The sequence below is a fragment of the Oncorhynchus mykiss genome, chromosome 29, assembly GCF_057628025.1.
Source record: "Oncorhynchus mykiss isolate SJ-2025 chromosome 29, ASM5762802v1, whole genome shotgun sequence".
NCBI classification, from domain to species: Eukaryota; Metazoa; Chordata; class Actinopteri; order Salmoniformes; family Salmonidae; genus Oncorhynchus; species Oncorhynchus mykiss.
This window is the reverse complement of record NC_143050.1, coordinates 17,676,376-17,689,549: the sequence shown is the minus strand read 5'-3', so window position 1 is coordinate 17,689,549 and position 13,174 is coordinate 17,676,376. Positions and strand designations below refer to the sequence as shown.

The following is a 13,174-nucleotide window of genomic DNA, read 5'->3' as shown; positions in this document are numbered from 1 at the left end:
CCACCATGCTTCTACACCTGCATTGCTTGCTGTTTGGGGTTTTAGGCTGGGTTTCTGTACAGCACTTTGAGATATCAGCTGATGTAAGAAGGGCTTTATAAATACATTTGATTTGATTTGATTCAGAAATTCAGGTGCATGTTCACCACCACAATTGCAGCATTTAGGCTCAGCTGGCATATAATACTGCTCTCATTTACAGACAGATAACCAAATCATTTACATTTATCACACTGCATGGGTTTGTGCACGAAGGCTCTGGCTTCCATTCGATGGAGTGACACTGGCCTTGTTCAAGAGGATCAAAACTATAATGTATCATGGGTAAATTGTGACTGATCTACAAATAATAATGAGTCTAGTTATTTATGATGCAAAGTTCTTTGTAGATCAGTCATTCGGTAGTCGCCTGCATAGTCGACTGCCATTTCGAACAAGCCCTCTGCCGCCAAATCAATGGCCACTCGGAGATCAAACGAGGGGAAAGAGAATAAAGTAGACGGCACGGGTCAAAGTTTTGATTTCTGACCCTGTGTCCATGATGACGTGTACATGTCCAAATATGGGCCTCCGGCCAGGCCATCCTGTTCCTGTGGTCACGTGTTAGAGGGTGTGTTATTTTATATCTATATTGCATCCTTTGAAGTAGTCATGCTGATTGATGTGTAGGGACCTGGTTGAACTGGGGGGGGGGGTTCAGTGTTTGAACTTTTGAAAGTGTATGGCCCCCCACCCCCAGTTTTATTGCCCTTATGGTTGCTATCTATGAAGCAGGAATGTGTGTGTGTGTATGTATGTATGTATGTATGTATGTATGTATGTATGTATGTGTGTGTGTGTGTGTGTGTGTGTGTGTGTGTGTGTGTGTGTGTGTGTGTGTGTGTGTGTGTGTGTGTGTGTGTGTGTGTGTGTGTGTGTGTGTGTGTGTGTATGTATGGGGATGTGTGTGTGTGTGTGTGTGTGTGTGTGTGTGTGTGTGTGTGTGTGTGTGTGTGTGTGTGTGTGTGTGTGTGTGTGTTAGAAACAAGGTCCTTTGGCATTGTGTCCATTTCAAGCTTTAAACAACAATTAAACAGCCATCTAAATAATGTTTCTCAGCCTAGTTTCCTATTTAGTTCTCTTTATATGTACAGGCACAGAGCTTCCAGATGGCTCCAGCCTAAGGATTTTCAGTGCATGTACACCTGGGGAGATTAGAACCCCAAAGAAAAGATCCTAAAGGTAATTTCAGATTCAGGTTTATCATGACAGCCTCTTTATGAAAGGCCTTTACTTATGGCTAAACAGCTTCTACACAGCTTATTAATTAATGCTGTGGGATAAAATTAGGTGTTTCTAGGAGGGCTTAAACACATCTACAGTGAAACAAACATGTACACTTTACACACATATTTATTGACATTTAAAAAGACCACAGTAACATGACAGAATTTGTGCAAATGCGACGAAATCTGCTAGTGGATATTAAATGTACAACAGTAGTATTCGGTAACAAGCAATACGTGTTAAACATGTGGCACAGGCAATCATGACAGCCTCTTTATGAAAGGCCTTTACTTATGGCTAAACAGTTTTCTACACATCTTATTAATTAATGATGTGGGTATACCCAGGATTTACATGCAGGATGGCTGATCTACACATGGAGGGAAAACTTACGGAGTTTTGATGGAGCGGGCAAGCGTCTTTGCGTTGGGGAATTCGAAACGGATAATGGTCAGGGCTAACCGGACCCTTTATCTGTAAGAAATAGTAAACATTTTGAATTATAACGTGTTAAAATGTATGTACTAAATATTTTGAATGAAATCACTGGTTTTAAAAATGTATTTCACGCTTTAACGATAGGGGAAGAGGTAATTTCATATTTCGGTTTAGGGGAAGAGGTAATTTCATATTTCGGTTTAGGGGAAGAGGTCATTTCATATTTCGGTTTAGGGGAAGAGGTCATTTCATATTTCGGTTTAGGGGAAGAGGTAATTTCATATTTCGGTTTAGGGGAAGAGGTAATTTCATATTTCGGTTTAGGGGGGTTATTAACTTTATGGAAAACAATATTCACACTATGTGGATTATAAACATGTACATACATAGAGAGCCAACACATCAAGATCTAACAGGGATGAGTGGGGATTCATAGTACAACAGGAGTCTTCTGTAACCTGCAATACGTGTTAAATATGTTTTACATACATCCACGACTGAATGGTTTCACAAACTCTCTTTAAAGTTTTTGTAAGAAAGTTGTAACAGGCCTCATTCAACAGTCTAGAGATGAACCTAGAGACACCAAAAACATCAACGTTTAGAGCAGCTTGGAGATTATTACCCATGTACAGTGCCTTGCGAAAGTATTCGGCCCCCTTGAACTTTGCAACCTTTTGCCACATTTCATGCTTCAAACATAAAGATATAAAACTGTATTTTTTTGTGAAGAATCAACAACAAGTGGGACACAATCATGAAGTAGAACGACATTTATTGGATATTTCAAACTTTTTTAACAAATCAAAAACTGAAAAATTGGGCTTGCAAAATTATTCAGCCCCCTTAAGTTAATACTTTGTAGCGCCACCTTTTGCTGCGATTACAGCTGTAAGTCGCTTGGGGTATGTCTCTATCAGTTTTGCACATCGAGAGACTGACATTTTTTCCCATTCCTCCTTGCAAAACAGCTCGAGCTCAGTGAGGTTGGATGGAGAGCATTTGTGAACAGCAGTTTTCAGTTCTTTCCACAGATTCTCGATTGGATTCAGGTCTGGACTTTGACTTGGCCATTCTAACACCTGGATATGTTTATTTTTGAACCATTCCATTGTAGATTTTGCTTTATGTTTTGGATCATTGTCTTGTTGGAAGACAAATCTCCGTCCCAGTCTCAGGTCTTTTGCAGACTCCATCAGGTTTTCTTCCAGAATGGTCCTGTATTTGGCTCCATCCATCTTCCCATCAATTTTAACCATCTTCCCTGTCCCTGCTGAAGAAAAGCAGGCCCAAACCATGATGCTGCCACCACCATGTTTGACAGTGGGGATGGTGTGTTCAGCTGTGTTGCTTTTACACCAAACATAACGTTTTGCATTGTTGCCAAAAGGTTCAATTTTGGTTTCATCTGACCAGAGCACCTTCTTCCACATGTTTGGTGTGTCTCCCAGGTGGCTTGTGGCAAACTTTAAACGACACTTTTTATGGATATCTTTAAGAAATGGCTTTCTTCTTGCCACTCTTCCATAAAGGCCAGATTTGTGCAATATACGACTGATTGTTGTCCTATGGACAGAGTCTCCCACCTCAGCTGTAGATCTCTGCAGTTCATCCAGAGTGATCATGGGCCTCTTGGCTGCATCTCTGATCAGTCTTCTCCTTGTATGAGCTGAAAGTTTAGAGGGACGGCCAGGTCTTGGTAGATTTGCAGTGGTCTGATACTCCTTCCATTTCAATATTATCGCTTGCACAGTGCTCCTTGGGATGTTTAAAGCTTGGGAAATCTTTTTGTATCCATCTCCGGCTTTAAACTTCTTCACAACAATATCTTGGACCTGTCTGGTGTGTTCCTTGTTCTTCATGATGCTCTCTGCGCTTTTAACGGACCTCTGAGACTATCACAGTGCAGGTGCATTTATACGGAGACTTGATTACACACAGGTGGATTGTATTTATCATCATTAGTCATTTAGGTCAACATTGGATCATTCAGAGATCCTCACTGAACTTCTGGAGAGAGTTTGCTGCACTGAAAGTAAAGGGGCTGAATAATTTTGCACGCCCAATTTTTCAGTTTTTGACTTGTTAAAAAAGTTTGAAATATCCAATAAATGTCGTTCCACTTCATGATTGTGTCCCACTTGTTGTTGATTCTTCACAAAAAAATACAGTTTTATATCTTTATGTTTGAAGCCTGAAATGTGGCAAAAGGTCGCAAAGTTCAAGGGGGCCGAATACTTTCGCAAGGCACTGTAAGTGGGGAGCAAGGGCGGATTTAACCAACTCTGTACAAACCCCGACACGGGGTATGATAACTCTGACGCGTACGTCTAATGATTATTGTAGATGTTTACAACTGAGGGAGTTGACAGTAGGTCAATGAGATGTATAAAGTCAAATTGACATAACGGACCTCAAAGACCAACAGCCTACTTTATAATATAGAATGCAGGGGTTTGTACTGAACATGTAACCATTATAAAACAAAATGGTCTACGGTCAAATGCATCTATAGTTTTTAATGAAGTGGTCGCTGCATTCATTTAGATTATTTCAACATAGTCTAGATCAGTCCACAGGTTGCATATACATTTTTTTAGTATCTCAATATTGTGTTATATAGGTCTATGTAGGTCTAATAAACAAATATATTGTATACATTGATAATATTATTTTGTCAGAAATTCAAGCCGTTGATATAGTTGTGTACTCGATCGCCCACCCTGCTGATCGTACTCTATCTGAACTACATTAAGCTTTTATTATTTGGCATCACCCTGGTCTGTCGCGAACAAAAAAAGACACGGAAAACCATGGGGCGTGCGTGAGTGTGCGTGTGACGGAGCAGCAGGAGTGTGTGTGCGTTTCAAAAACAAAAGGGGGCGTGCGTGTGTGTGTGTGTTCAACAGGGGCCCAAGCATTCTATCTGTAGAGAATCGTTTGAAACCAATGTTTGCACTATCATGCATACGGCATGTCCAGATATCTGCCGACCGCCCGGGGTTAAACATTGATATCTCTAATCAACGCCCGGTGCCCCCCACCAGGGTTGTAGAAAGAATACATACATAGAGAGCCAGAATGTTCTGGCTCTCTATGTATGTACATGTTTATAATCCACATAGTGTGAATATTGTTTTCCATAAAGTTAATAACCCCCCTAAACCGAAATATGAAATTACCTCTTCCCCTAAACCGAAATATGAAATGACCTCTTCCCCTAAACCGAAATATGAAATTACCTCTTCCCCTAAACCGAAATATGAAATTACCTCTTCCCCTATCGTTAAAGCGTGAAATACATTTTTAAAACCAGTGATTTCATTCAAAATATTTAGTACATACATTTTAACACGTTATAATTCAAAATGTTTACTATTTCTTACAGATAAAGGGTCCGGTTAGCCCTGACCATTATCCGTTTCGAATTCCCCAACGCAAAGACGCTTGCCCGCTCCATCAAAACTCCGTAAGTTTTCCCTCCATGTGTAGATCAGCCATCCTGCATGTAAATCCTGGGTATACCCACATCATTAATTAATAAGATGTGTAGAAAACTGTTTAGCCATAAGTAAAGGCCTTTCATAAAGAGGCTGTCATGATTGCCTGTGCCACATGTTTAACACGTATTGCTTGTTACCGAATACTACTGTTGTACATTTAATATCCACTAGCAGATTTCGTCGCATTTGCACAAATTCTGTCATGTTACTGTGGTCTTTTTAAATGTCAATAAATATGTGTGTAAAGTGTACATGTTTGTTTCACTGTAGATTTGTTTAAGCCCTCCTAGAAACACCTAATTTTATCCCACAGCACTAATTAATAAGCTGTGTAGAAGCTGTTTAGCCATAAGTAAAGGCCTTTCATAAAGAGGCTGTCATGATAAACCTGAATCTGAAATTACCTTTAGGATCTTTTCTTTGGGGTTCTAATCTCTCCAGGTGTACATGCACTGAAAATCCTTAGGCTGGAGCCATCTGGAAGCTCTGTGCCTGTACATATAAAGAGAACTAAATAGGAAACTAGGCTGAGAAACATTATTTAGATGGCTGTTTAATTGTTGTTTAAAGCTTGAAATGGACACAATGCCAAGGGACCTTGTTTCTAACACACACACACACACACACACACACACACACACACACACACACACACACACACACACACACACACACACACACACACACACACACACACACACACATTCCTGCTTCATAGATAGCAACCATAAGGGCAATAAAACTGGGGGTGGGGGGCCATACACTTTCAAAAGTTCAAACACTGAACCCCCCCCCCCAGTTCAACCAGGTCCCTACACATCAATCAGCATGACTACTTCAAAGGATGCAATATAGATATAAAATAACACACCCTCTAACACGTGACCACAGGAACAGGATGACCTGGCCGGAGGTCCATATTTGGACATGTACACGTCATCATGGACACAGGGTCATCAATCAAAATTTTGACCCGTGCCGTCTACTTTATTCTCTCTGAGGGGGATCAACAAATGCTGGCTACCCATCTGACAATAATGGCTATGGTATGAATAGTCAATACTCTTTGGTATGACCAAAAACCCCAGCCTTGTAGGCTTTAAATAAACCTAGTAGGCAATAGGCACTTACTAACTGTATTTATATGAGGCTGCAACTTACAAAGGAATTAAAGTAGGCCTAATGACCAAACCAACACAAAGAGTGTAGTATTTATATTTATTTCCATAATTGTCATATTGTATGTTCAGTGACAAGTCTGTTTGTAGGCTATACTTTTGTACCAATATTTGAAGTAGTCTTTGCCTACCAGTATCAGAAATCTGGATCGATGGAGTCTGCTGCCCCTTAGTGGTAGATCTGGTAAACATATTAACCCTCAGCCCTTGGCCCCAAGTCTTTCATGTGCAAAATGACACTGAGTAAAAGGAGTGGAATGTTAGCTAAACAGACTGGTACTCAGGCTAGCCTATATGGCCCTGATATACACTGAGTGTAAAAAACATTAGGAACACCTTCCTAATATTGAGTTGCACCCCCTTTTGCCCTCAGAACAATTTGTCGGGGCACGTCCTCTACAAGGTGTCGAAAGCAATCCACAGGGATGCTGATCATGTTGATGCTGACCTATGTTGACTCCAATGCTTCCCACAGTTGTCAAGTTGTCTGAATATCATTTTGGTGGTGGACCATTCTCGATACACATGGGAAACGGTTGAGAGTGAAAAACCCAGCAGTGTTGCAGTTGTTGACACCCTCAAACCGGTGAGCCTGTCACCTACTACCAGGGGATCATAGCTTCACCTGGTCAGTCATGTCATGTCATGGAAAGTGCAAGTGTTCCTAATATTTTGTACACTCAGTGTATATTGTACAGTAGATGCTTAGCGGGAACCTTGGGACATCCCTACCCTAAACACTAACCGTAACCCTAACTTTAACGGGGCGGCAGGGTAGCCTAGTGGCTAGAGCGTTGGACTAGTAACCGAATTTCATGTTCAAACCCCCGAGCTGACAAGGTACAAGGTATCTGTCGTTCTGCCCCTGAACAGGCAAGTTAACCCACTGTTCCTAGGCCGTCATTGACAATAAGAATTTGTTCTTAACTGACTTGCCTAGTTAAATAAAGGTAAATAACAATTACCCTAACTTTTACATATCTACTTCCTTGGAGTGATGTCAGAGTTGGATCCCACTTGGACTTTTCCTATATATTCCCACTTAGACTATTCCTAAAGGAGTATAACATCCTGTGTCACATCCCCCTTAGACTCGGCCGGCCAAATGCATTTCATTATAGCCTGGGGAAGAGGTTACATACCCCTCCCCATTTCCCATCCAGCACAAGCTTTCACATGAATCTCATCTGTGGGGAAATAGAACATTGGTGCTACTTTTGTTCTGATGCCAATACTATAAGATTGGGCGACCAACATTTTCTATGACATTGTCTCACAAACCCATTCAAGAGGGAGTTCATAGACCGCTAGTTAAACAGCTGTTTGTAACTGAAAACTGCCTTATGGTTGCCTTTACAGAACATAAGACGAGAATTCACTTCCTTTTCTGAAACAGTTTAAAATGTTTCTCCTCTAGACTATGTATATTATTTCAATGATGAGCAAGAAAAGACAAACTGTTTTGTTTATATAAGGAATAACAAATGTCAAATCATTGTTTTAATATTTTTTTATTATATTATGTTATGTTACCTGCATCTTGTTTAATTTTGAATCTATTTGCTTTAGCATTTTATCTGGGCTGTGAATGCAGTCAGCAAAAGGAGATGAGTCATTTTTTGAATTGAGATGTGTATAGAAGACAGGAAGCTGTTTCATATCACCTGACTGACTGAGTGCCTCCTGCCTTTCGGTGAGCACAGGCCTATTCAGCATCCTGTTCAGTACGTGTACACACGCACGCACGCACAGACAGACAGACAGACAGACTGACAACAGTCTCTTATGGTAAAATATGCCTCAGTTCTGGACAGCTACTCTTGAGTTAGCCTCTTCCATAGCCTTCCTTCAGTCCTTTCATAGTGTTTCCTCCGTGGCCTGGGTGATCCTGGCATCTGCTTTTCTCTGAGTCCTGTGCCTCCAAAGCAGGACAGCCAGTGAGAGGAGCAGCAGGAGCCCCAGGGCCCCTCCGATCAGCCCAGCTTTTAGGGCCAGACTACTGTCTCCAGGGGGCTGGTACATCGTACAGGACCGCCTCTGACGCTCGCTGACTCCTGCGTCATTCACCGCCACCACACACACCTCCACCCCCTGCCCCACCTTTCCCACAACACCACTCCTCTTGTCCTCCCCAAACACCAGGGGCTCCAGGGTACCCACCACCACCTCATAATGGGTCACAACAGACGATGGTGCACACCACTGAACAACCACCCCTGGCCCTTCCATAGACAGTCTCTTAAGGTCTGGAGGCTCTGGGGCCACGTGGGGCCCACTCACCCCTGGACACAGGCAGCCGCTGGAGGCTGCCAGCTGGGCACAGGGGGTCTGTAGCTCCCGGCAGGGGTTGTAGTCACAGGACTGAGGATTGGTGCCCCGTGAGGGAGTGGGCGGGGGTGGAGTGGTGTCCCAATTCAGGTCATAGTCATCATTTGTGGAGAGCGCCAACATTTCATACATGCGTCTGTGTGGCCTTAGAGGAAGGGTGGCTGTGTGGTTGGTCCCTGAGACGTCAGAGGGTGCAGCGAAGGAGGAGTATCCATTGAGAAGAGCCAGTGTGAGGATTATGAGGGGAGGTGGAGGATCCCTGTGGGTGGACATTGCATCTGAAGATGATAGAAAATAGCATTCCATTACAGAGGGTTTGACACGATCTGCTTATGAAACAACCCACCCTAAATTTATTCGTTTGGAGACATACCAAGAACTAAGTCTGTTAGACTTTTACAAAAGATTTGTTGATGTGTTGTTATTTTAAAATTTGTGAAGAAGGCTTGATTTCACCTTCATGGGATATTGTACAGCTTAATCGTCAAGTTTATTTAATTCAAACCTTTTTATCTATCACACCAGTGGAAGTGGTTAAAGGCACCACCCTCATGTGGGATTTAAAAGAACAACAACATAGTAATCTGAAACCCAAAGATTATTAGTTTATATAATAATCTAACTAGCAGACTTTATTGCACAATAGGTCAGAGCCAGTCTTTACACACACACAGCACTTCCACCTCTACAGCAGAGCTGCCAATGCAATCTCCACATGATCCTATACAAAAACAGTATATCTACCTGAAGGATACCCTAGATAAACAAGTATGGATGAATAAACATACTAATACTAACAGAACACACTAAAAAAAACGGAGGTAAGGTTTAGTAGAACTCCACTAACATTGAGAGAGAGAGACGACCCGAATCAACAAAACTGTATGCCAGTAGTTAACGAGTTACATGTGTGTCAATAGCCTTCAAAAAGTTGTAAACAAATGTTCTCTTTAGTCATTTATATAGAATAAGGAATAGAACATTTTAGATTGATGAAAATGTTTAAAAAAATATTTGTTCACCTGATAGTCGAGTCATTAATCGCCTTTGAAATCTCTTACTTTCTGTTCTTTTATTCTCTCTCCCTCTTTTTATACATTTTTCCTAACTCCCCAACAATCCCCTCCTTCTTTTCTCCCTCCCCTTACCCCTTCTCTACCCGTCTATTGCTATCCCTCTCTTCCTGCTCAACCGCTCTCTCTCTCTCTGTTCCATGGTGGTTTGGCAATGTGCGTGTGTGTGCCTCTCGCTTGCTTCCCCTGTATGTGAGGTAACTCCCAGTGCAGTCAGCTGCAAATCACATGAACTCCTATTGCATTCCATTGATGTGTGTTTTTTTCCAGAGAAACCTTGTTTATGAATGAGACTTTCTGCCTGTTAGGGCTGGAGCACAGTGAATGGATGGGGTTGATTCTGTCTGCTGCCCAGGCAGGTTCACACACATCTGTCACCGTCAGACACACACCAGTACCTCCCAACCCTTCCGCTCAATGGCTCACCTCTCCTTCCCCCTCTTTACTGTCTGTATGACTGTCCCAAACACGGTCTGGTTAAGACTGTTCTACATGCACATACTGTCATCATACACGGAGGAGGCAAGCGTTCAGTGGTTGAATGAAGTCAGAGAAGAATTTGACTGGACTGGACTGGACTTGCCCACCTGCTGCTCGGAATCAAAGCTCAACAGAAAATAGTAGTTACTTATTTACACTGAAGAGAGGCTGAGCTTTTCAGTCAAGAGAAAGCAACACATTGAAACAGTTGCACAAGCTGGACAAGAGAAGGATGAGATAGAATAGCGAATCAGGCTGAGTGTATTGATTTCTTCTTCACCTTTCTGGAATTACTCTATACAAAACAAACAAAAACAAAAAGTGAACTAATGCCCACGTAGGGCTGAGATTGCGCAGGAGCTAAAATGTTTTGTAAGAATTAGTCAGGGCAGGTGGGATGTGAAAATATGTAGCTGGTGTAAATGGAATTATCTTGCTGTGAGACTATGAAGCCTTAGGGGCTTTACAATGGTTACACTGATCCCAGTTCTCTCTTGCCCACTTCCTCAGTCCTTTGGTGCCTGCAATGTCTGTTGTAGTCAGTAATTGCTTAGCACTGTGCAATACAATCTGTTAAATTACAGAAATGTGGATTCCAAAAGTCAACCTGAATAAATCAAATCAAATTGTATTTGTCACATACAAATGGTTAGCAGATATTAATGTGAGTGTAGCGAAATGCTTGTGCTTCTAGTTCTGACAATGCAGTAATAACCAACGAGTAATCTAACCTGACAATTCCACAACTACTACCTCATACACACAAGTGTAAAGGGATGAAGAATATGTACATAAAGATATATGAATGAGTGATGGTACAGAACGGCATAGGCAAGATGCAGTAGATGGTATCGAGTGCAGAAAATACATATGAGATGAGTAATGTAGGGTATGTAAACAACGTGGCATAGTTTAAAGTGGCTAGTGATACATGTATTACATAAAGATGCAGTAGATGATATAGAGTACAGTATATACATATACATACAGTGGGGCAAAAAATGATTTAGTCAGCCACCAATTGTGCAAGTTCTCCCACTTAAAAAGATGAGAGAGGCCTGTCATTTTCATCATAGGTACACTTCAACTATGACAGACAAAATTTGAAAAAAAAATCCAGAAAATCACATTGTAGGATTTTTAATGAATTTATTTGCAAATTATGGTGGAAAATAAGTATTTGGTCACCTACAAACAAGCAAGATTTCTGTCTCTCACAGACCTGTAACTTCTTCTTTAAGAGGCTCCTCTGTCCTCCACTCGTTACCTGTATTAATGGCACCTGTTTGAACTTGTTATCAGTATAAAAGACACCTGTCCACAACCTCAAACAGTCACACTCCAAACTCCACTATGGCTAAGACCAAAGAGCTGTCAAAGGATACCAGAAACAAAATTGTAGACCTGCACCAGGCTGGGAAGACTTCATCTGCAATAGGTAAGCAGCTTGGTTTGAAGAAATCAACTGTGGGAGCAATTATTAGGAAATGGAAGACATACAAGACCACTGATAATCTCCCTCGATCTGGGGCTCCACGCAAGATCTCACTGTGTTGGGTCAAAATGATCACAAGAATGGTGAGCAAAAATCCCAGAACCACACTAGGACCTGCAGAAAGCTGGGACCAAAGTAACAAAGCCTACCATCAGTAACACACTACGCCGCCAGGGACTCAAATCCTGCAGTGCCAGACGTGTCCCCCTGCTTAAGCCAGTACATGTCCAGGCCCGTCTGAAGTTTGCTAGAGAGCATTTGGATGATCCAGAAGAAGATTGGGAGAATGTCATATGGTCAGATGAAACCAAAATATAACTTTTTGGTAAAAACTCAACTCGTCGTGTTGGAGGACAAAGAATGCTGAGTTGCATCCAAAGAACACCATACCTACTGTGAAGCATGGGGGTGGAAACATCATGCTTTGGGACTGTTTTTCTGCAAAGGGACCAGGACGACTGATCCGTGTAAAGGAAAGAATGAATGGGGCCATGTATATTTTGAGTGAAAACCTCCTTCCATCAGCAAGGTCATTGAAGATGAAACGTGGCTGGGTCTTTCAGCATGACAATGATCCCAAACACACCGGCTTCGTAAGAAGCATTTCAAGGTCCTGGAGTGGCCTAGCCAGTCTCCAGATCTCAACCCCATAGAAAATCTTTGGAGGGAGTTGAAAGTCCATGTTGCCCAGCAACAGCCCCAAAACATCACTGCTCTAGAGGAGATCTGCATGGAGCAATGGGCCAAAATACCAGCAACAGTGTGTGAAAACCTTGTGAAGACCTCTGAAAACGTTTTACCTCTGTCATTGCCAACAATGGGTATATAACAAAGTATTGAGATAAACTTTTGTTATTGACCAAAAACGTATTTTCCACCATAATTTGCAAATAAATTCATAAAAAATCCTCATAGTTGAAGTGTACCTATGATGAAAATTACAGGCCTCCCATATTTTTAAGTGGGAGAACTTGCACAATTGGTGGCTGACTAAATACTTTTTTGCCCCACTGTATGAGATGAGTAATGTAGGGTATGTAAACATTATATTAAGTGGCATTGTTTAAAGTGGCTAGTGATACATTTTTTACATCAATTTCTATTATTAAAGTGGCTGGAGTTGAGTCAGTATGTTGGCAGCAGCCACTCAATGTTAGTGGTGGCTGTTTAACAGTCTGATGGCCTTGAGATAGAAACTGTTTTTCAGTCTCTCGGTCTCTGCTTTCATGCACCTGTACTGACCTCGCCTTCTGGATGATAGTGGGGTGAACAGGCAGTGGCTCGGGTGGTTGTTGTCCTTGATGATCTTTATGGCCTTCCTGTGACATCGGGTGGTGTAGGTGTCCTGGAGGGCAGGTAGTTTGCCCCCGGTGATGCGTTGTGCAGACCTTACTACCCTCTGGAGAGCGTTAC

The 13,174-nt window shown here is 41.9% G+C and overlaps 1 protein-coding gene across 1 annotated transcript; it reads right to left on the bottom strand.

Moving 5' to 3' along the window:
* Positions 1-7,877: 7,877 nt before the first annotated feature.
* On the bottom strand, positions 7,878-9,978 carry LOC110510017 (leucine-rich repeat neuronal protein 4). The gene is made up of 2 exons (XM_021591277.3): positions 9,736-9,978; positions 7,878-8,991 (listed from the first exon to the last, which is right to left on the bottom strand). Exons 1-2 carry the CDS (start codon positions 9,749-9,751, stop codon positions 8,243-8,245), a joined length of 765 nt encoding a protein of 254 aa, XP_021446952.2. The 5' UTR covers positions 9,752-9,978; the 3' UTR covers positions 7,878-8,242.
* Positions 9,979-13,174: the final 3,196 nt, after the last annotated feature.